The 22,145-nt window shown below is 34.1% G+C and overlaps 1 protein-coding gene across 8 annotated transcripts; it reads right to left on the bottom strand.

Moving 5' to 3' along the window:
• Nucleotides 1-2,841: 2,841 nt before the first annotated feature.
• Nucleotides 2,842-20,959, bottom strand: LOC116338337 (piezo-type mechanosensitive ion channel component). Of its 8 annotated transcripts, none has more exons than XM_031763508.1 (34): nt 20,825-20,959; nt 20,446-20,657; nt 20,109-20,355; nt 19,837-20,008; nt 18,575-18,616; nt 17,961-18,066; nt 17,582-17,724; nt 16,907-17,506; nt 16,622-16,770; nt 16,249-16,552; nt 15,866-16,168; nt 15,503-15,801; nt 14,989-15,323; nt 14,291-14,919; nt 14,073-14,221; nt 13,846-14,006; nt 13,418-13,637; nt 13,049-13,337; nt 12,669-12,942; nt 10,298-10,437; nt 9,193-9,378; nt 8,906-8,933; nt 8,523-8,847; nt 8,105-8,239; nt 7,798-7,872; nt 6,425-6,680; nt 6,086-6,339; nt 5,842-6,012; nt 5,176-5,697; nt 4,730-5,104; nt 4,251-4,638; nt 3,894-4,177; nt 3,639-3,823; nt 2,842-3,544 (listed from the first exon to the last, which is right to left on the bottom strand). In XM_031763508.1, exons 1-34 carry the CDS (start codon nt 20,845-20,847, stop codon nt 3,384-3,386), a joined length of 8,142 nt encoding a protein of 2,713 aa, XP_031619368.1. In that variant the 5' UTR covers nt 20,848-20,959; the 3' UTR covers nt 2,842-3,383. The 8 variants fall into 8 exon arrangements, with proteins under 8 accessions (XP_031619368.1, XP_031619372.1, XP_031619374.1 ...); XM_031763512.1 differs by lacking the exon at nt 9,193-9,378 and adding an exon at nt 9,938-9,991 and having other exon boundaries at nt 13,049-13,417; nt 13,483-13,637; XM_031763514.1 differs by lacking the exons at nt 12,669-12,942; nt 13,049-13,337; nt 13,418-13,637 and adding exons at nt 11,292-11,300; nt 11,601-11,774; nt 12,057-12,107.
• Nucleotides 20,960-22,145: the final 1,186 nt, after the last annotated feature.

The raw sequence follows: 22,145 nt of genomic DNA, 5'->3' as shown, positions 1-22,145 counted from the left end.
TTCTCCTAATTTATGACTAACCATAATTTCATTGATTTTAAGTTCGTTTAAGCCTTCTTCGGTTACGAATGACGGTGTTGCAAGAATCGGCATACGGATTCGGGGTGATGACGTATCACGAAGTAATCCCGTTCGATTGTTCAAACGGTGCATTTTACTTGACCAACGCTTAAATTTCTTTGATTCACGTAGTTTGGCGATGTTTGTATACAGTTCTGTTTGGATGCGCAATGCGTTTTTGTGCGCATAAAGTTCATCAACCATTTTCGTTTGTGAATCTTGTCTACGAATTTTACTATGATGAAAAGCACGAACGCCACGATTGTATGGCCTTCGTACGCCTCGCTTAATTCCCTTGCAGGTGCCAATTAATGGTAACTCATCCATGGTTACCGTTGTCAACTTCAGTCGTGTTGATATGTCCGTTGCCGAGGTCGAAGGCTGAGGATCATTATTCACAATAATTTCCTTCATGTTTGCTGTTTTGACCGCTGCTGAGGTCGAAGGCTGGGGATCATTATTCACAACAACTTTTTTCGTGTTTGGTTTTTTAGCCATTTTTTCATAGGCTTCCTTTCTTGCTTGCTTTCTTTTCGATGCTATGGTGACACTATTATTTGATATCTTCTGACCTTCACTATCAATGCGTTGCTTTTTGGCTGAGTTTACACTTTCTTCTAACGGCATTTTCACCATTGATAGTTGATTTAAAATTCCATTCGTAGGCTTGTCTTCTTCATTTTTTGCGATCATGGTTAGCTGAGCATTGGCTTGCTTTCTGATCGGCGTCGACGTAACGATGTTGTTGAATGGAAGTTCATCTTTCTCTTCAGATGAATTCAAATTTTGTGAAATTTTAGAATCATCCTTGTCAACACACTCGGTGGGATTGTTCTGTTCGCTTGTGCTAGATTCACGAAAGCGTATTGGCCGTCGGATTTGCCGATTACTTTTACGGCGATTTGAAAGTTCATAGCCTGATGGTGCTGATGCTACGATCGCCATATCGTTCATTTCGACCATTTCGTTTTCGATTGGATTGATGTCCATTATTATGATAATAAGTATAGCGTAAAACTTCTTTTATGTTTCTATTAACTTCTAAAGTGTTTACTTTATGTCAATGTTTTTTTTTTTTACTTTTTCACTAATTCACTTTAAATTTAATTTCACTTGAGAGAGTTAATTTCAATCAATGCCGTATAAATCTGAACACAAATTTAACTTGCAATTTAATGATTTCATTCAAAAAAAATTCTAGTTCTTTTTTTTGCCAGATATTTTTAAAGATATTTTAAAACTTCTGTTATAATAAGTTCGTTCTAAAATAAATTGTATGAACAAATAAAAACAATTGCAAATTTTTAGCTTTTTCAAATAACTTTTGTTAGATGCTGAAGAGTTGAATGCCAAAAGAAAAGTGAAAATTTCTTCTAAAAAGTACTCCTTTTATACCCACTTTTACATCAGGGATCATTAGGCAAAACACACAAAAATTGCAATACATAGGTGGAATTTCGTACTCTAATTACTAATTAGTAATTAATGCATTTCAAAGGTCATTTCAGGTAGAGAATGCACACACAACCTTGCATTAAACAACACCTGCTATAATACGGGCTCATATACGAAACATCATTACTAGAATTGTTTGAATTTGTTGGTAAATTGCGACATTTAACAATTTTCGGCCAATTCGCAATTTACCTACACATTTAAATAATCTTACTAATGACGTTTTTTGTATGCTATAGAACATTAACATAATTATTATGAATACAAAAGAATGCATTTGTAATTTTGGTATTTGTTATTGTCCTCAATAAAGTAAAGTGATATATTTAGTTAAGAATGAAAATGATTGAAGGAATATTAAGGGAATTCCTTTAGGAGAGAGCGACAGCAAAGATCTGTTAATACCAATACCAACCACAGTGATAAGTATATGCTTGTTTATCTATGGTATTGTACTTAAGGTTTTCGAGGTTTTTTGGCACGAGAAAACTAACTCTGGCGTTAGTTTTGTGGCATAAATGATTTTTCATATAAAAATCACCAAAAATTGGATTTTTTTATGGATAAAATCAATCAAATTCACATTTATATCGAAGTCCTATGGTTAAAATCAATCTTATAGAAAAACTATTATATCACTATTGTTGTACGGACATTTTGACCGTCCGTACGTAATATACTTCAACTATTTTTGACCGTACGTCACTGTTTTTGTCCGTCCGTCCAGGCACTTATGTCCCTGCGGACAGCCTGACGGACGGAAAGACACCCTAAGAATTTGACCGAACATTAAACGGATTGATATGTTGGACGGACGGACATGTCCGGAAAATTCATGGATGTGGATATAAATGAGTAGACAGCGATTTGAATATAAAAAATAACAACAGACGTATATGTTGGAAGGACGGACGGACAATGCATGAAAGGCAGTGGACTTTGAATCATTCATACGGACAGTCATGTGTGGATTCCTTAAAGAAGGCATTGTGAGTCATACGTATAAAGCAAGTGTTCACAAATGCCAGCATTGATAACGCACATCATTATAGTGCTTTGTATCTTCGTCAGCGCACGAAGTGCTCCAAACGCACAACGAAGGCACTAGCGATGCAAGCATCATTTGATGCGCAGTGTCAATGCTGACATTTGTGAACACTTGATCAATCTAATATACTTTTATTTCGAAATCAATCAATTTAACTCAGATGGTTGAAATCAATCTAATATACTTTTATTTAAATATTGGATTTTGTTCCGGGAATTAATATATCTGTTCCCGGAACAAATTAGCTTTAGGATTGGAAATCATTAAAACAACGTATGTTAGTGCACAGTTCAGTTTTTATTAAATTTCAATTACAATAGTTCTCTTTGCTTTTAGTTTGTCGTAAAAATAAATCTCTTCTATTCGAATAATTTTAGCAACGTACGAACAAAGTCCATTCGCCTGGATTGACTCTATGGAATCGCATTCTTTGATCGTGACGTTGTTCTGTATTGAAAACTCGAAAAAATGACGTGATATCATTGATAACATGACGATGTTTCATTTACTTTAACCATTCATTCTAATTTCAAAAGTGTATACTTAATTTGATTGCTTATGAAAACATATACTCGTATTATTCCATTTTTAAATTACTAGACTTTTCACACAATGTAGGAAATAATAATGATTATTGTTTAATTTTAATTCTACGTAAAATATATTTAAATAATATCAAAAACTGTTCTAAATGTAATGTAGAACAAGTAGTTAATCTAATGATAAATCCAAATGATATGAAGATGAAAATACATTTGACTTGAATTCATAATGAATTAATTGATTTGAGAGCTATCGATTTTTTTTGGAGTTTTACATTTTATTTATACAATGAACGTGATGGCGCTTTTCGGAGTACTTTCTCTGCTTGCGTTTCGTCAATGTCACTTTCGTCTTCGTCATCGTCAGTTGATTGCTCTTCAGCCGGCCGAGTCCAACGTATCATAACTTCAGGCGACCGATACAGGAATATCAGTTTGGCTAAAAATATAAAAAAAAATAAGATATTTTGTCAACAATTTAAATTCTCTCTATGTCGGTGTGTAAGACTTCCGAAATGTATTTAAAAACTCACCAAATAAGTCTTCCTCCAGTGAAAATTCAAGCGATTCACGCACTAAGTAAATGTCCAAACATAATTGAAGTATTCGATCAACGAATGGCAATTCAGAGTACATAATGTTGAAGCTCGATCCAGAGAAAAGGCCACGGAAGAATCGAGATGCCACAAATACAAATGTTGTGTATATACCAATGACACTGTAGGTAATTAATGAAATCAACGATTATAAAAATCCATAAAAATGTCTTTAACTCTGAATCTGCTTACCCTCCTGCTGTGAGCCAGCTCAATGAAGTTGGGAACAGTTTATCGCTGAACGTGTACATTACTGAACTCTTTTTGCATTCTGCATATGGTAATTTTGAAAATTTGTTCTCATAGTCTTTATCGTCACATTCTTCAAGTACTTCCCAATACTTTTCGTCTGATTCGTTATTTTTCGTATCGGGATTTTGATGCAGAAATAGCGTTAGATTGCGGTAATAATGATCTTCATCGCTTAGACTTGAAATTAGTTGTGTGGCTGGTTTCAAAGCATCTGGATTCTTTACCTATAATTAAAATGTGCAAATATTTTTTTTATTAATGGTCGTGTATATTCGATACACCTGTTATCTATTTTACCTTTAAAAATTTTGGGAACAAAAATGGTAACTGTGTTCGTTTTTGATTTGAAATTTTGTTAAGCATGTTCAGTAGATCTTTTCGAGCTGGTGTATCCGACTTCAAATCAAATGATCGTTCACGTGATATCGTATCCGCAAGTTTATCGTTGTTTGTCTTTCTCGACACAAAATATTTATACTGAACTTTTAATGTAACATTGTTCATTAGGTCATCTTTAAGCCGTTGCAAATCCGGCGGTGAAATGATCCAAAGGCTCGTTGAGTTTGGACCAAGAACAATGGCGGATAGATCGTTTGCATCGTAATTTGAAAGAAATGTTAATGCTGAACGATCTTTTTGTTCGTAATACACGTTCTTAAATGCCTCGTAACTTTGTTCGTCGAATCTGTATAGAAAATAGAAATATAAAGTGAATTAAGAATAATTGGTCGCAAACAAGTTTACAGACGCTTGATTTAAAATGAAATCCAACTTACGGATGAATTTGACTGGATTGTGCACTCATACTGTAAACTGGTTCGTACGGTCCGATACGAAGTTCAACTCGCACCTCAGTTGGACTATTTGCTTCACCCACCGTATTACCTAATGCAAACAATGCCAATGGGCCCCATACTAGACCGATTATTGCAATCAAAAATCCACCACCCATAAGATACTTTACAAACGATCCTTTTGATTGTCCTCGTGGCGCTGGAAAATCTTTTTCCATTTGTCGAGAACATTTCAACTCAAATATATTGGCAAAGATATCTTCCATTTTTAGCCATTCGAATAATGGCATCGTTGATTCGGTCCATATCCAATCCATAAGCGTACGCAATTCGAATAAGAACGGTGTCATCATGTATCTGAAATGAAATTTTATTGAATTGATAGTTTTGTGCTTTGATACAACTCACAATTTCGGAAATTTACTTACATTTTGAACGCAAACAAATTGAACATTGTAAATCCTTTGGTTAGGCAGTTTCCCAGAATACGACGTGGATAGCCGCATCGAATTTGATATGCTGACAACAAGAAGTACATATATTTGAATCCATAGTACATGATTGGCGGAAGTTTCGTATTAAAACTTCTTTCGCTCAATATTGGCACGAGGAAGAATAGCCAAATGTGCATTAAAATGACGGATATGTATTGGAAAATTATCTTTCCGAGTAGATTTTTACGCAAGTACAAAGCTCGATCGACGATTATGAATACAAATTGTAGCAATAACATGATTAAGAATGCAATTGGTATTTTATTCTCTTGCAAGTATGATGTAACACCACCGTCTCCTTGACTTGAACCGAACGCTGTGAAACCAAACAGTAACACAAAGAAATTGATGAAGTCACAGAGGAAAATGTACGTGTAGACATCTGCCGAGACTCGATTCGTCATTTTCAAAAGTCGGCGGAAGAAGTTTGTGAATGGTGAACAGTATTTTGTTTTGCTAGGAAAAGAATGAATGCATTTAGATGTGGAACTACATAAATCGACATAAATTGATCAGAAAATTGATTGAATTATTCCGATTCCGACAATAACAGTTCATAATTGTCAAAAAAAAATTCTAGATTTAACTAGTTGCACTTACGAGATGGCCGATACATTTGAAAAGTAATTCTGTCCATAACTTGATTCTTCCGGTGTTTTCTCAAACTGAACCAATTTGTCACGTTCTCCATTTTCGTCGACTTCTGGTTTTGGCACAACAGCAACATTTTGATTAGAAGCATCAACTCGTTCATCAACTACGGTTGCTTGTCTACCAAAGAAAGTATTGATTAGAATCGAATCTTTGTTTTCTATAAATTCTGAAAATTTGGATATGTTCTCACATGGTACTTGGATCGATTGGTTGAACAGCATAATCTTCGTCTGAAAAGCCGCTCTTCCAAATACCCATTTGCTTTTGAACGAATCGATGGAAAAATACAACAAGCAGTAGAATCAAATCATATGTCGCATAATTTGGTTTAACTTCCACGCCAATGATTCTCGGTGGTGCCATTGGATTGTTTTCTGGAATTGCAATTGATAACTTATCGAACCATAAGAACAACGGCGCGATGCATTTTATCAAAACGACCACCTGTAAATAGACCATGATTAGAAATTTACAACAAGTTCTGGACTAGCCGTGGACTAAACGATTCGAAAAAAGGAACTGTACTTACTTGTGTATACGCAATCAAGGAAATCCAAAATGTTTTTGATGGTCGTGGCACGGTCAATGTGCCCCACAAGAATACCATCAATGGCATGGGCAATGCCAAAATACTTTGTGAATGCACCATGTTGATGAATACGAGCAGATAACAAACTAAATCGGTATTTGAAATGAGCGCAAACCATAGCGATTGGAAGAATTCGGTCAGAATTGAGTGTCGTTGCGAGTAGAAATCATCATCTCCCTCCGAGAAATCTTTAAGACTGCGCAAATTGAACGAAACATTGATATTAGAAGCAAAATCATTTCAGATGACAATTGAACATATGTTTAGCATGTGTTTAGTAAGAGAGAGAACAGTAAGATATGTAGAATAGAAATATATTTATTTTTTGAATACCATAAAACGTGCAAAAGCCATATAGAGTTCAGTAGAAAAGTATTAAAATGTACACACAGTCACCAGAATGAAAAAGGTAGGATTTGTGCTCGATGAAATACAGATAGACGTGCAATTGTGATTTATTTTCTTTTGTATTCCACATTTGAGTTGATTTTGGTGCCAACATCGAAAATGTACCTGCTGATATCGCTACCACTGATATCGGAATGGCTTTGATAAATTTGTGGCGAATTGGAAATTGCCATTGATGGTAAATTTGGAATTGATTGTGAACTTTCTGGCCATGAATCGTCTAGTCCTCGCTCCAAGCTAGGTGCTAGGACTCTTATTTCGGGTATTATGCTTGTTCGTCGCCTGTACACACGTGCAATTAATTACGGAGCATTTTTTTTATTACTCAAAATTTGACGCTCATTAAAATATTGCGCGTTATTCATCAAATTACATCTTTCTTATTGTCATTTTTCTGTATATATTTTTTTTAAATACTGTCGAATATTTTAATGAGCGTATGACTACAAGTTTAAAATGAGCTTCTCCCAAATGTCTAATGCGGTTAATTTATATATGAAAAGTTTAGTAAGAAAACGTCAATTAACTATATATTTTTTGAATTTTCGACACAAAACTATCGGCTTTAAAACAATTTCAAAGGAACTTGAAAGTTGATAAACCAAATTCTGACAACACATGTTTTTTGTTTGAAAATGTTTGAGTTGAACTTTGTAAAATAAGAAATAAATTGTTCAAATTTGGTTTAAATTTTAAGACCTTTCAATTTCTGTTCGAAATTTTCAAAGTCAAATTTGTGTCAGTGCACCGGGTTATTTTATACTAAAAAGGGGGAACTTTCAAAAGGACAATGAAAGCACTATTCCAGTTAATACAAATGCAAACGCTAAGAAAAATTTAACTAAACTACGAATTAAATCAATGGATTATTATAACAAACGCATTTTTTTTGCAAATTAACTTACATTACATCGTCGGCTGGCTGTAATTGTTCTTTGGTTGGGAATAGCTGTGGCTTCAGCAAGTGTGCAATAGTTGTTCTGTAAAAGAAACAATTTCAATTCAAATTAAAGACTTTGAGCTTTTGTTTTGTTGGAAAATGGACACTCATTTAGATATCAGTGTTATTTACAAAGTCAAAAAAATACTTTGTACATTTTTTTGGGTTTTCAATGCCGATTTAATGACAAACACACATTTTGTTTTTACTCAAAAATCTTATCCGATTGTTATGTACATATTGTTATACAAAATATATGATATTTTTTTTACCCTTTCTGTGGTGTTTGCTCTTCGTTACCATTATCGCTCAGGTATTCTTCACTATCGTTTCCACTTTGTTGTGTAGAGTGATAAGAGAGCGTACTTTGGCTCGATTGCAGGTTTGTCTTGCTTGGCGTTGATTGACTAAACGTATATTTAACATTAATTTTTGTATATACAGAATTTACAGTGAGTGTTAAAATTTTAGATCAACAAATTCGTAAATAAGAACTTAGAATGCATCCAATTCCAATCATTCTCAATAAATAAACAAAACCAAAAAATCAAACTTAGCAAATTAAACAAGAAAATTAATTTGTAAGACATCAATAAAAGTGCTGCTAATTTAGTCGACATTTTTTGTGTTCTTTCTTCTAAGAATTTGGCTGCAATCATATGTACAAAAAGTGCAGTAAAAATAATTTACCCCTGTGTACGAAGAACGGATGGCAGTGGCGCCCAAACACGACCGGCTCCAATTCGATGACCTTGACCGAAATCCTTCTCCAGTTTCAATGCCTTCTTCTCCTTTGACAGTACACGTGTTACATATCGATAATTTCTCGATAATTTGTACAAACGTAATGTCATTGATACCAAAATGCCCGATATGAATGCCTTAATAAAAGTGAATGCCGATGAAACTGCTGGTCTTTCAGATCCGGTTGACGATAATGGCTCCGATAAATCATCAGGTTCGTCGTCCAAACTTCGACTGGTACTTGGTTGTTCGCCATCCGGTTGAGTAAATTCTAAAATTAAGGTCATTTATTTAAATCACATTATCAAAATGATTTAAACATTTCTTACCATCTTTAACAGTAGCACTGGCAAATTCCTACAAAAATTTGAATAGCAAAGTGAAATTTTAAATGTTCCGGTCGATTTGAAAAAAAAAGATAAGATAAATTTTGAATGGTTAGCGAAATTAGAATTTATGATGAATGAGCAAACGGTAAAAACACTACTTAGCTAACAAACAAACATACAAATGATTAAATTTCAACAATTATGTAGTAAGTTTTGTTTTGTTCAAAAATGCAATGGATTTAGTATAAGAAAAATGCCATTTATTTGTATACGGAATGATAACTCACAGAACCAGCGGATTTTGTGTCAGCCAGTTTAATCGGTTCGGAAATCGTCGATTTCACTTCGGCGACTACTTTTTCCGATGGTTGCGTTGGTAATGATGTCGCATGATGATCCGTTTCTTCATCACCAGATGTGTCTGATTGTCGTTTGTGGCGATTTGGTGGTGTTTGGAAGGATTTTGTTATAACCTTCGATAGTTTTTTTGTTTGGTTAGTTTTATATAGTTTATTTGTATTCAATTTTGATGATTTATTCGAATGGACAGAGTTGATTCGAAAAAGAAATGAAGAGAAAAAAACACACACAAAATATCGTAAATTTGAAGATATTTAAAATTTGGTTAAATCATGAATCAGTCTCCAGAAAGAACAATTCCACTTGTTATTTATTCATGTTAAATATCATTTCATGCGATATAGTTTGTACATTTCCGAGCAAACCAATTTCTGTCAATCTTTAGCATCTTTTTTCTCAACTTTATTATTCTATCGGCTGTACGACGAACTCAAAAACAAAAACCATCGCGAATACAAAACAAATGATTTAATAAAACTCTATTCATTTTATCAACAAAAAACAAATCTTAATCCTAATTATTAAGTTCTTGTCAATTTTTAAAAAAATCGTCCACAAATTGATTAATGTGTCAAAATAACGTGGTGAAAAAGCAAAAAAAGCACACACGAACTAAGATTTAATACACAAAATAAAACGTAAACGAAATTTGGAAAAGCACGCTAGACAAACCTTCTTTCGAGCACCCCTTTTTGGACTTGATAAACCGAGTTTCTCACGAAACAGCTAGAAAAACATTGACAATTTTTATTTAACCGAAAAACAAAAAAGCACGCTATTAAAACTCGAATATTAAATAAACAGTGCCCCCACCACATCGAAACTTGATTGAATTCTAATCTGTGGACAAAATACAAAAACGATGCTAAAGCAAGACAAATTCATGTATTGTTTTATGTACTGCTTCTTCTGACATCGGTTGAGCGTTTATTTACAACAAGGAAGGAATCGTTATTTTTGATGATGATTGTACTTTTATGGGACACATGTAATATTCTGAGAGCCTCAATTGAAATCAGTTTTGAAATTTACCTGCTCAATGGTCAATTTATCACTCAACTTTCGATCAGTAATTGCATCATCGATGCCAGCCGATGGACGCTCGTGCAACAAATCCAATTCAACTTTTTCATCCAAATCCTCGAACAAGTAATAGTCACCACTGCGTACAGCTATGTTTTTGTATTTGAAAAAAGATACAATTATTGATTAGTTTCTATTTTACACGGTGGATATTTTGTACAAGAACTGCCCATGTTTTTGGTTGCATGTTTTGAACTTGATGCAATTTGTTTTTAATTTAATTTTTGTCAATTCAATCATTTCACTATTTATTGCGAATGGAATTGTAACCAATAGAAATGGGCAATTTTTGCTTTATTTAATGCAAAAAAACAAACGAACAAATTCACTACAAAAAAAGAGAAGCTACAATTGTATCATTTAGTGTATTTGATTTGCATTGTGCAAACTACACATTAAAATTCAATTCAATTAGTTTCACACAATTTAATTGGTTTGTGTTTGTGTTACATATAGGTGCATTTAATAATTGATACGTGTTTTCACGATTTTCTTTGGCAATATTAAACAAATTGTGCATCAATCAACGCTGTGAGTACATCGAAAAGAGAATATTAAATCACGTGTGTATTTTACATTTAATTTAATTGAACTTAAAATAAATAGTAAATTTTTCAATATTTTGTTGTTGTTCATAAAGTTGTCATTTGATATTTGAAGCATGTAAATGCTATTTTAAGTATTTGTGAAAGAGTTAAAATGTTAAGATTGATCACCATAAACTTTTGTCAAAATTCGACTAGTTATAACGCCATCACATGTTCTTTAGTCACGAAAACTAGGAATTTATACCATCACTCCAAAATACATTTATAAAATTTGTTGTAGTCTATCTAAAATGAAATGTTAGACAATCTATTGTGATGTGTTCATCTTTTGAATCGAATATTGTTCACAATAATTTTCTTTTCTGAACAAATTAAACACTTTTCGGGATACATACACTTTGGTTCTACCATCGAGTGATGCAATCCGTTCAGGGAATATTTGGGATTTGTGTATGGAGGGGGGGATTAAGAATAAAATAAAATAAAAAAAACCCAAAATATAAATAAAAGAACAAAATTAAGAAAAAACTCAATTCTGTATGAGCATAACAATGACTATGTGATGAAGATGATTTTTGAATGGCCTAATCTTTTTTTGATGTTATCATTTTCAATTTTGGCATTGGTCAAAAGAGATGATGATATGTTAATATTTTGGATTGATTCAAAATCGCTATAATCATTCATCGTTTGTTTTTATTTACCATATGAATGTCTACGAGTAATAATTCTTGGCTTTGTTGTTTGAAAAGCCACTTCATGAGACACAATTTTTGTGAGGTCTTTAGCGGTTTCATCTACCATATCATTTGGAATTTCTTGAGGTGATTCTTGAGTCGCCTCATTAACCTTATTTGCTTCGTAAAAAGCGTCTTCATCTAAAAAAATTTCATTACGATGACTAATGTTTTTTTCTCTTAAAAAAGCAGTAGGAGAAATGTAGCAAAAATACCACGCGTGATCATCAAAAATTATTGCCGAAAAATCAGAACGTTTTTTTTTTAAATATTAGGTTTGGTTGCGCAATCAATTTTGTATAATTTTCAAACATTTAAATATTGAAGTGCAATTTTCAAAAAAAAAAAATTCTTCAAAATGTTCACTCTTCAAATTCAATCTCAAACTGCTAAAAATATAACAAAAAACAAAACAAAAATTACCCCGCGCATGACTTATGAAAGATCGATTTTTTCTTCTTCCATCTGTGTCATCTAAAAAAGTAACAACATTTCCGATATTAGATTTAAAATGAAAAATTATGATTAGAGAAAAAAAAAATGCTGAAAATGTGCTTAGATTGAGTAATGTGCGATAAATGTTGTTCCCATTTTACATGAGATTGGTGAGCTGTGGTGTTAAGCGAAAAAGGTTAAAATATTTACATTCCTGTATGAAATGAAGAAAAAAAAAATGAAAATTTGTTCATAACAATAATCAAATTCGATTCAACAGAAAATAGTTCATATCACAAAATTGAATGAAACCTTCAAATTCTAAAAAATATTCACAGTATTAAACATTATGCGAAAAAATAAAAGTGTTACACTGTCGCCGCACCGGTCCAGATGTTCGGCGATATTTCTGTAGCCTATTTACATTGGCATATCATCAAAATTCAGATCAAAAAGCAGATAAAGCGAAATGGAAAAATTCTCTAATTTGTTTTACTAGAATTGTCGTTGTCGATTGTTGCGTGTGATAATTTATACAGTTGCACAGAAGCGAATTTTTTTTGGCGCACAGACATTGTGTGCATTTCTTTTTGAAATTACATTCGTGATGCGACAAAGGCGAACACTTCGAACGTTCCGAATCACAGAATGACAATGAATCTCGATAGAAAATTTCACCGATTGGTCCCCAGCTACATGGCCGACTTCGGCCAGTTCGTGTTGATTCATCTGCCTCATCGTCAGCATCTCGAATCCATGATGTGGATGTATAGCTGGATCGACGACGTTCTCGTCCTTCGCTTCGAATCGATAGACCCACCGATGATTGTCTGCGATGTTTTCGTCTTAGCATAACTTCTTCCTCGTCAGTTTCCTTTTTATTTCCATTTTTGTATGTGTCAGCATTTTTAAAATGTGTATTATAAATATTATCCAAATAAAATGCAGGACATTAAATTAAAGACAGAAATGCAACTAACATTGGATGGATTTAATGTGGTGGAGAGGCGACGCAATTTTCCAATCGTTGCATCACCCTGATCTGTCCATGAAACTGTATTAACACTAGATTGTCTTCGATGTTGCCGGACAAATGTGCCCGGTTGTAATGTATTTTGTGTACTTGATGTTGTGGTGGGAACGTTCATCGGCACACCAACTGGCAATATATTCGATTGTAGGCTTTGTTTGCGGGATTGATGCAATGGTGAGAATACGGGATATGAATCGTCGGAATTTTGTTGCATCAATTCAGAGACGGGAGGAGAGCTAAATGATAAACGTGTAGGTTCTAAGTACGCGTCTAGTGAATGAGATACGGTCATGATAGCAGAACTTGGTGATGGTACCTAAAATCATTGAAGGGTATGAATGGTGGTGGCGACTTTTTGTTTGGCGTGATTGTTTCATCTACTTGTGTGTTTAGCATCGAACCACCACGTGATGTCGGCATCAGGTCCGATGGCAAATCACATATACCGTCTGCAGCTACTTCATCTTCAATCGGGGTATGATATCCAGCACATGACGACATACTTATCGTACGAGCTAAAGGCGCTAAAGCGCCCTCTTCACGAACAATATTAACATTAAAATAAAATGTCTTCAACTTTTAAATGTACCATTTGAATACATTTTGTTTTCGTTGTGCTCATTTTGAATAATAGTTCGACCTTTGTTATTACTAACGCACATACTCACATTTATCGTAATGGAATTTTTTTTTTGTTTTTCGTTTCCGTAATTTCGACTTTCACTAATTGTTTAATTAACTTACCTTGATAGTGCGTTTTTGGAGACGTTAGAGCCGGTTGCATTTTCTGTTGATTTGCCTTGATACGATCCATCTTCACTTTGATCTTCTGTAAAATCTCCTCTTCACGTTGCGCTTGGATCTTGACTTGCTTCTTCCGTAGACTTTCGATCAATTCAGCACCTCTGAAATTTTTTAAATGACATTCTTTTCATTTCTTTTTAACTTAAAAATGTACAAACGCTCGGTACCTGGATGCCAAAATGGTGCTGGCTTTGCTTTCGTTGATAATGTGGCAGAAATAATAGCTTTGGAAAATTCTCAGTTGGAAAATCAAGAACAAAAAGCAGACAATGTCCCATGCTAAACTGGAATCGTCTGGATTATCACATATTTGTGTCTGTTTAAATAAAAAAAGTAAGATGAAGAAATTACGTATGAATTTCCATAAATGTATAATGTAAATTACCGGTGGTAGTTTATCTCTGGGCAGTCCTTGCGGACAATTAATTCCAAATGCTTTCTCGAAAAGGCATGTGTTTTTGCTCCATAACTCCAACTCATCGATAAAAATGCAGACTGGCAGATGCAACATAGCTTTCACGATTATTACTAGGACATTGTATGCAACTAAAAATTTCCACCAACGTAGAATCGTGTGAATGGGACGAAGATAAAATTCTCCGCCTTGCCACAAGAAAATGAACGATCCAATCAAATAGCCAATTGAGTAAATATTTGGATGACTTGAACCAGCCAAAAATACAATGGCCAATGTAATCCAGAACCATCCCAAAAATACGATGCATTTCAGAATGTCCAACCAATTCTTTTGAATTGATACGAAATCATCCATTTCGATTGGAACCTCACCAGAGCCCAATTTATTGATTTTTTCAACCACTGATTTATTGCTTCCACCTGGAAATTCACTATTTTCATACTGTTTTTCAATGCGGAACACAAGCATTTGACGACAAGTGCATATGAGCAGTAAGAAATCGAGTACAAGCCTATGGGCATCGGTACGAAGTGCAGGATCTGGTAGCCACATTATTTCTTGCAAACGTTTCAATGTATTCGTTTTCCATGGGTAATCTACAAATAAAAATGGTTGATTTTTAAAATTTGGAAACCATTTTGATGTGCTGAGAGAATGTAACATACTGAAACAAATGAACGGCGGCAAATTCACGGCTGTTATGTATTGAACCACGATCAGAATGACAATAAACGATTGGAATATTGGCCAAATGCGATGTTTTGTTTCTCTTGATACGCCGAATAGAATGCATAGCCAAACGGCATATAAAACAGCAACGATATCCATTCGAGCACCAATCAAAATTGCTAACATCAAAAGTGTTACTTCCACACCAAATTTGTAGAAGGCAAAGTTGAAAAGATATTTAATCAAATGTGAAATATCTTTGTCGGCATCATTGCGTGTAATTCGTGGAAATAGCACCTTTGGTCTGGCAATTGATTTTCCGCTCAAGAATCTGCAACGAAATTGTTAATCAATTTATTTGCAATATGTTTCAAGATACAAAAAATGTTCAAAAATTAATCTCTATCACAGCTAGCTGTGTGTTCTTAAAGATTACTCTCTTTTGAGATTGACTCGATTTTACAGAAACACTTTTGTGTTCACAGTGTCATGTTCGTTCGCATAACTCACCGTTTTCGTTGTTGGTGGAGTAAAATCAAATTGTAAATGGTCAATGCAACAATGTAAACAATATAACCGCTTAGAAGTTGCATTAAGGTTTGTCCATGCACCAACTTATTAAACCCAACCCAATTTGCGGTATTATTATTTGGATTGTTGACGACAAAAGTGGTATTGCCTGCAGCTGTAGTAGCCGTAGTAGTTGGTGCCATTATTGGTGTTGATGTTTCTGATGTTGCTGTTGCAAATGCTGTTGTGGTTGTTGAGTCGTTTGTATACATATTGCTGTCGGTTAAGTTTTGGTCATCCTGAAAGAAAATACGAGCAATGAATTTATTTGTTTCATTGTTTTGTGATTAATTGTGTACATACCGGGCAATTGACATCGTAGAAACTTTGAGGAATGTATTCGATTTGATAAATCATTTTCAAAATGAATAATATCGCAACGGTTAAGGAGATGAATCCACTGTAAATGGTTTGTGTATTCGTTCGCGATGTGACGGCAATAACTGTTAGTACAATTATGGCGATATGCACCGTTGAGACCTCATTGATGCCAAGATAAAATGCCAAGAGAAGAATAACTTTGATGAAATGTAATTCCATAAACAGCCAAAATATGTCAAAGAACCACTTTGTTCGGTTGTAAAACAATACAGCTTTTTTGATTGCCTGCATTTAAAACCGAAAAAACAAACAAACAAAATTAAAAATCTTCTCAAATGTTGCGAATCGTAATTGCTAATTTTCACCTGTTTTGTGTTGAGATTCTTCAAATCAGATACATTAATTCGAGCGTAGTGACTCTTTGTCTTTTGATGCTCCTCCGAAGGTGATTCTGCCTCCAAACTGCCATAGTTTACACTTGACGACGGTTGAATACCTGAAACACTACTCTCTCTACGAGTTGTTAATGACGGCAAATCTAATTGCGCCAAGTATTTTTTGTGGAACATTTGCAATTGCACGACTGTGATGACAACCAACAGTGTCGGATAAAATAAACGTAAGAAAAGAATTTTCGTTTCGTATTTTACCAAACCGATGTCTCTTTGCCTAGAAATGGACGCAAATATTGATTAGAATAAGCATGATCGCCAAGCAACTAAATTGAAGAATACTCACAAATCTTTATCAATGCCTATATATTTCTCCCAGAATTCATCAAATCGATCGAATTGATATGTATAAATCATGGTCAGGGACAGCATTGAGAAACCGATGACGAATATCCAAAATACGTACATCATTTTCTTCCAAATTCGCCATGATAACTGAAATTACAATATATTAAGGCCAAAGGGTCAAATTGAATATTCGTGACGATTTTTGGGCGCCCATTTATGGTGAACGTGTTCGTAATTCGGAGGATTGACTGTACTGAACTAAAATTAATCTCAAATCAGTTACCTGGAATGTCACCATGAAAATCAAAAACAGTGCCATATAGACAATGCGAAATACGGTCATATCTTTGCCATAAATGGCGAAAAAGAATAGTGCAAATACGACGATCCAAATCCAAACTTGCATCAAAACCGTTTTGAAAATGTTGCCCGCTTTCATCATGATTTTGGATTTTTTCGATTCTGGTTTTGGCCCAAGATCGGTGGTAGCTGCGGATACTGTGACCTGGAATGGTGCCGCCAAATGGGCCAATGTCGATGATCGACGTTGTAATGTGTCTTCGTACTTCATTTGACGGTATGTTAGCCAAAATGTTATTGTAAATAATGTTTTCAGCAGGAGCGGTACACACGGATATGTTCTGTATCGAATGAAACCGATTTGCTCCAAATTAATGCCTTTTATATCGACTTTTGTTGGTAGCTCGTCATCGGTCAGATTCATGCAATACAAATACTGCGAAATCAGCAAGAATATTGCATAGCCCACCACAAATTTACTAATTCGATGCATATTTTTACGTTGATTTGGTATGATCCACAACAAATTCGCAACCAAGAGGAAAACAAATGTTAACCAACTGTGGTAAACGATACTCCATACCTGAGAATGAAAAAAAGAGAACGTTGTTACCGAAACGAAACAAAAAAAAAAACATTCAACAAAATTAAAACTCACCATCATCATAATATTCGAGATGACATAGCTATGCTTACAAATCACCGTTGACAAGTGTCCGATTGCGAACGTGATGTGTTCACCAATCGTGGCCTGTGTTTCTTCTTCTGCGGATACAATACCATCGTCTTTATTGTTCGTTTCTTTTATATTGGTTTAAATGAATGATATATGATGTGTTTTTTTTTCGAATGTAACAAAACAAAACGAAATAACACAAAATATGTACAAAACCCAAAACGACACACCGTAAAATGAATACAAAAACATATTTCATGCAAATCGGGGAAAGGGAAAAAAAACATGATCAAAACATACCAAATACGAAACGAAAAAAAAAAAATTGCAAATGAAAATGTCAAGGAAAAATGTGTCTTACCGCCAATAGATTCAAGTGGAATTGCGTTCGGATCACTTAAGGATGGTCCTTCAGTCGGTCGAATTTGCTTAAATGTTTTCAATCGCTTCATACTGCGACGCATCAACTATATTGTGCGCAAAATTCAAAAGAAAATTCATATTAACAATTGCATCGATTTTATTTGATGACTTTCTAACGGATTAGTTGATTAGAACTAAAATATAGGTAGCCACTGAGAATAAGAAAAATAATAATAATATGGATTATCTGATAACTAGATATAAAAGCTTCAACGTGCAGAACGCAATCGACGAATATGGTTAACGAATGTTTAAAGGAAACGAACACACTTTTAATTGGTAATGAATGTAGATTAGTGCTTGTGAAAAAGGTCAATTTTTGCGTGAATTTTTGGTGCATTTTTATTACTAGCAATACATTCATGCAAACGTGTAAGCACACAAAACATGTACAAAGTGCTATATCCAATTCCATATTTTTATGAGAATTTTTTTTAGCCGTATCCTCCACACAACAAATGTTAAATGTCGCTAAATGCCCCAAATGAAATTAAATTTTGTATAAAAAAAAATGGAATTTCAAAGCAATACTTATTCGCAAATAATACGTACAGGCGTTCGTTCATTTGGCTCATCGCTGCTATCGAATAAATCCTGTGCATGGTTTTTGTTTGTTTTTGTTTAGTTTTACATTTTGGTTTTTTAAATAAAATTGTGTGCAAGCCAAAGAAATGCAACATATAAAAAACACATTCGCCAAAAGAAATCAAAAGAAAATATTATTATTAATTTGAGCACATTCTTTTTTAAATGTTCAGATAAATTGAAAAAAGTAAGCAAAATGATTAGTGAAAAGGATGTGTTAGAGGAACGGTCGATGAATGGACATTTTTTTTTCATGGTTAGTTTGAAGTCGTTGAATATATTTATATGTTTTGTGTAAATGACATTGATTATCTATATTTAAAGATGCGAAGCAAAATAAAAATAGGCATAAGAGATATCAAAAGAGACTGTCGGAAAATCAAAGTTCATTTTTAAATGAATGTAAATTAATTTTTTTTTTTTTCAGTTTTTGCCAAAAAGAAAGTCGCTCACTAGAGTCGGTTTTTTTATGAGCCTAACCCTGACAAGTCATTTCGCTAAAAACATAAAATTGAAATGGTGTATGTAACATTGAGGTGCAACAATTAAAAGAACAAAAAAGTAAAATCGAATTGAAAAAACATCCAGAGAGAGAGCGAGAGAAGGTAAAAGAGAATTAAAAATCAAATGAAAAACCGAAACAAATAAACGAGACAAAATTACTCGAACTTTATCAGCAGCACCGTGCCATGATTCCTTTGCTAATCGTTTACCAACTAATGGGCCCTTTTGGATTCTACTTGATACCTGACGTGTTATCTGCTGTGCACCATTTTCATACTGTCCAAATGCACCGCTACGTTTTTCATTGAATCGTTGCTGAATTCGTTATTATTCGGTTTATTTTTATTTTTATTTTTTTGTCATTAGGTTAACGAATTGCGAAAATGAGCGTAAATTGTATTATCATTGTGGCATTCCAAACCATTAAGCCAAAAAATACGCGCGGTATCATTGGACATAAGCATGACCGAACGTTATATTTCGTTATAGAGTTTATTGATCCGTGAAAAGCATGAGAGCACGAAAGGAAGAATGATAATTGTTAAAAAGAGGGAAAGAAATATGTCGAAAAAATCGGCAACCTTATTATTATTTAGAACGTTGAGCAAACAACGACTGATATGCATGAATTGTATTTTGACCATTTCATAGATGTTTCACTTGCGTGTGAATGGATTAATTGGAAATTATTATGGTTCACCGTAAAATGGTGGTGATTGTTTTACCTTAGCGTCCAAAATGAATCCAGACGATATGATGAGCGCATAGTAACACAGCAGTAATGCAACTGGATTCAAAAACGCATCCAAATCGAGCATTTGGTTTAAGTAAATCACCCGAATGTCACCAGTTGTTGAATTACATGACGACACTATCAGTGGACTAAAGCCAAGGAGACTGTAAACGGTAAATTGATCATTAGTGGCATTCTCGTTGGTTATATTCGATTTTTTATGACTTGACCGCAGATCAAGTCTAGTCAAAATTATTCACTCACCGTATCACCGTATTGTTAACATCGAGATACTGTTGTGGCCAGGGCGTTTGATACACCAACAGAGCGCATACATGTACAATCAAAAGTGCACCAAGTATTCGACAAATTATTGCAAATCCCCGACCAATTTCACCGTAATAAGCCCAAATAGTTACTGCCGATAAGAAAACAAGGAAGTACACCGCACTTGGTACAGATGGCTGTAAGGTTGCGGCAAACAGAAGCATTGCCATTGCACAAAAAATTGCTGTGGAAAAGAAATAAATGATCAAATTGGATACGGTTAATTTCGGAGCAGATTTTGGGGAAAAAAAGGTAGGAGCAACTATATATGTACCTGTTCGTTTCAAGAGAACATATTGTTCTGGGGAGTAGCTGCCTTCTTCTTCTGTCACCGGTTCGGGCGATGTATTTGCGCTGCTTGTTCCGCTCTCTCCAACATCTTCATTGACAACAGGTGCGGTCAGTTTTTTCAACACAATGAAAAATATGATGCTCGAAACAAGCATCAAAATATCTGGCAACAACCATAATAGAATCGATACCAATCTAAAAAAAATCAAAAGATGATTTAATAATGTAATCTCAAAAATGCCGTTCAAAAGAGAATTTAAAAAACCAAATTCAACATATGTTAAAATTACTATGGAAAAAAAAGTGAAAACAAAGAATAAGACAGAACGAGAATGGAAAAAACGACAAAAATAAACACTCACGTTAGATCATGCAAGCTGATCATGCCAATGTGACGGAATAATTTTTCGAGAAATTCACATGCTTGCAGAAAATCACCGCCTTTTGTTACCAAAACAATTTGAAATGCTATTTGTAATAAAACCGTAATCGTACTAAGAGCGATGGCAACCTTAAAAAAGTATCCCGTGTGACCGCGAATTGTTTTCGTCGTTGCAACAGGTACAAATGGTATATAAAATAAAAGTATGAGATATGGTATTGATAATGCTACTGGCCGCACCAATACACCTGTAAATAAAATAAAGCAAAACATAAAAAGAGTTATATATTACTATAGTGAACGATGAATCGATTTTTAGCAAATTACGCTCATAAAGCGTATACATTGTTTGTTTCTCTCACTTGACGAGGAATTGATTTTTAATCATATTTGATGACGACGCAAATCACATAATGGCCAAAGGAAAATCGACAACGGAAATTGATATTGCACAAGTAATTTCCCAATAATAAAGTTTTTCTTTATGGTTTGCGAAATCGTTATCATTTTTCGATGCAGAAAATTGGGTCACATTGAATATCAAACACCATTAACTAGAGTAGACAATTATGTGAAAAAAAAAGGTTTTAAATCAACGTAAAACAAAGCACGTCAATCTGTCTGGGATCTTCAATTTACTCGTTCATATCGTGTGATCGCTATAGCATCGGGAAGAGCTTGAGTACTTATTTTAGTGACGTAGAAGGTCGAAATGGGTCACGGAGTATATTGAGAACAGACAGTGCCAATTAAATGGATGATTGACAAATTAAATATCCAACATTAAAGTACGAAAGCGTGTGCGAGTTAGAATGAGCTCAACTAATACATATGGTGCGTTCAATAACATATAAAATGTGTCTATAAATCAACTGAGGTGTGTCTTTTGAGATGAGTTTTACTTTTAATTCATAATTACACGTAAGTAAATGCCGTGTGCGAATTAAAGAGTGACCGATATTAGTCAGTGACAGTTAATTCACATGTAAAGTGCTTATTCAAATTAGGCTATTAGGTAGAATTTTAATGATGATATTATTACTCAGCGCACATTTTTCAGTAAATGTGTTTCACATTTTGCCACCAAAAAAGCTTTACAATATTCAATAAACACGGCTATTTTACGCATTTATTTTCATGGCAAATTTGTTTGCTGCTACAATAAAAATGAGTGGCATACAATTTCTAGAATCTAGCTATTCAATGGTAAAACGTAGAAATGACGATATACATAGTTTATTGTTATCACATTGATTGGATTCGCTTATTTCATGTTCATTTCAACCGCGATAACAGCCTTT

Source organism: Contarinia nasturtii, unplaced genomic scaffold (assembly GCF_009176525.2).
Source record: "Contarinia nasturtii isolate CC-2019 unplaced genomic scaffold, AAFC_CNas_1.1 Cnas_scaffold_350, whole genome shotgun sequence".
Lineage (NCBI taxonomy): Eukaryota > Metazoa > Arthropoda > Insecta > Diptera > Cecidomyiidae > Contarinia > Contarinia nasturtii.
Note: the sequence above shows the minus strand (reverse complement) of the source record. Positions and strands in the feature narration are given on the sequence as shown.

Excerpts from the sequence above, each read along its gene's own strand:
- LOC116338337 (XM_031763508.1), bottom strand. The coding sequence starts at position 20,847 with ATGATCAGCTTGCATGATCTAAC. Across the intron at positions 7,873-8,104 it reads GAGCAAACACCACAGAAAGG|AACAACTATTGCACACTTGC; the intron begins GTAAAAAAAATA and ends TTTCTTTTACAG. Across the intron at positions 6,013-6,085 it reads CCAATCGATCCAAGTACCAT|ACAAGCAACCGTAGTTGATG; the intron begins GTGAGAACATAT and ends TTTCTTTGGTAG.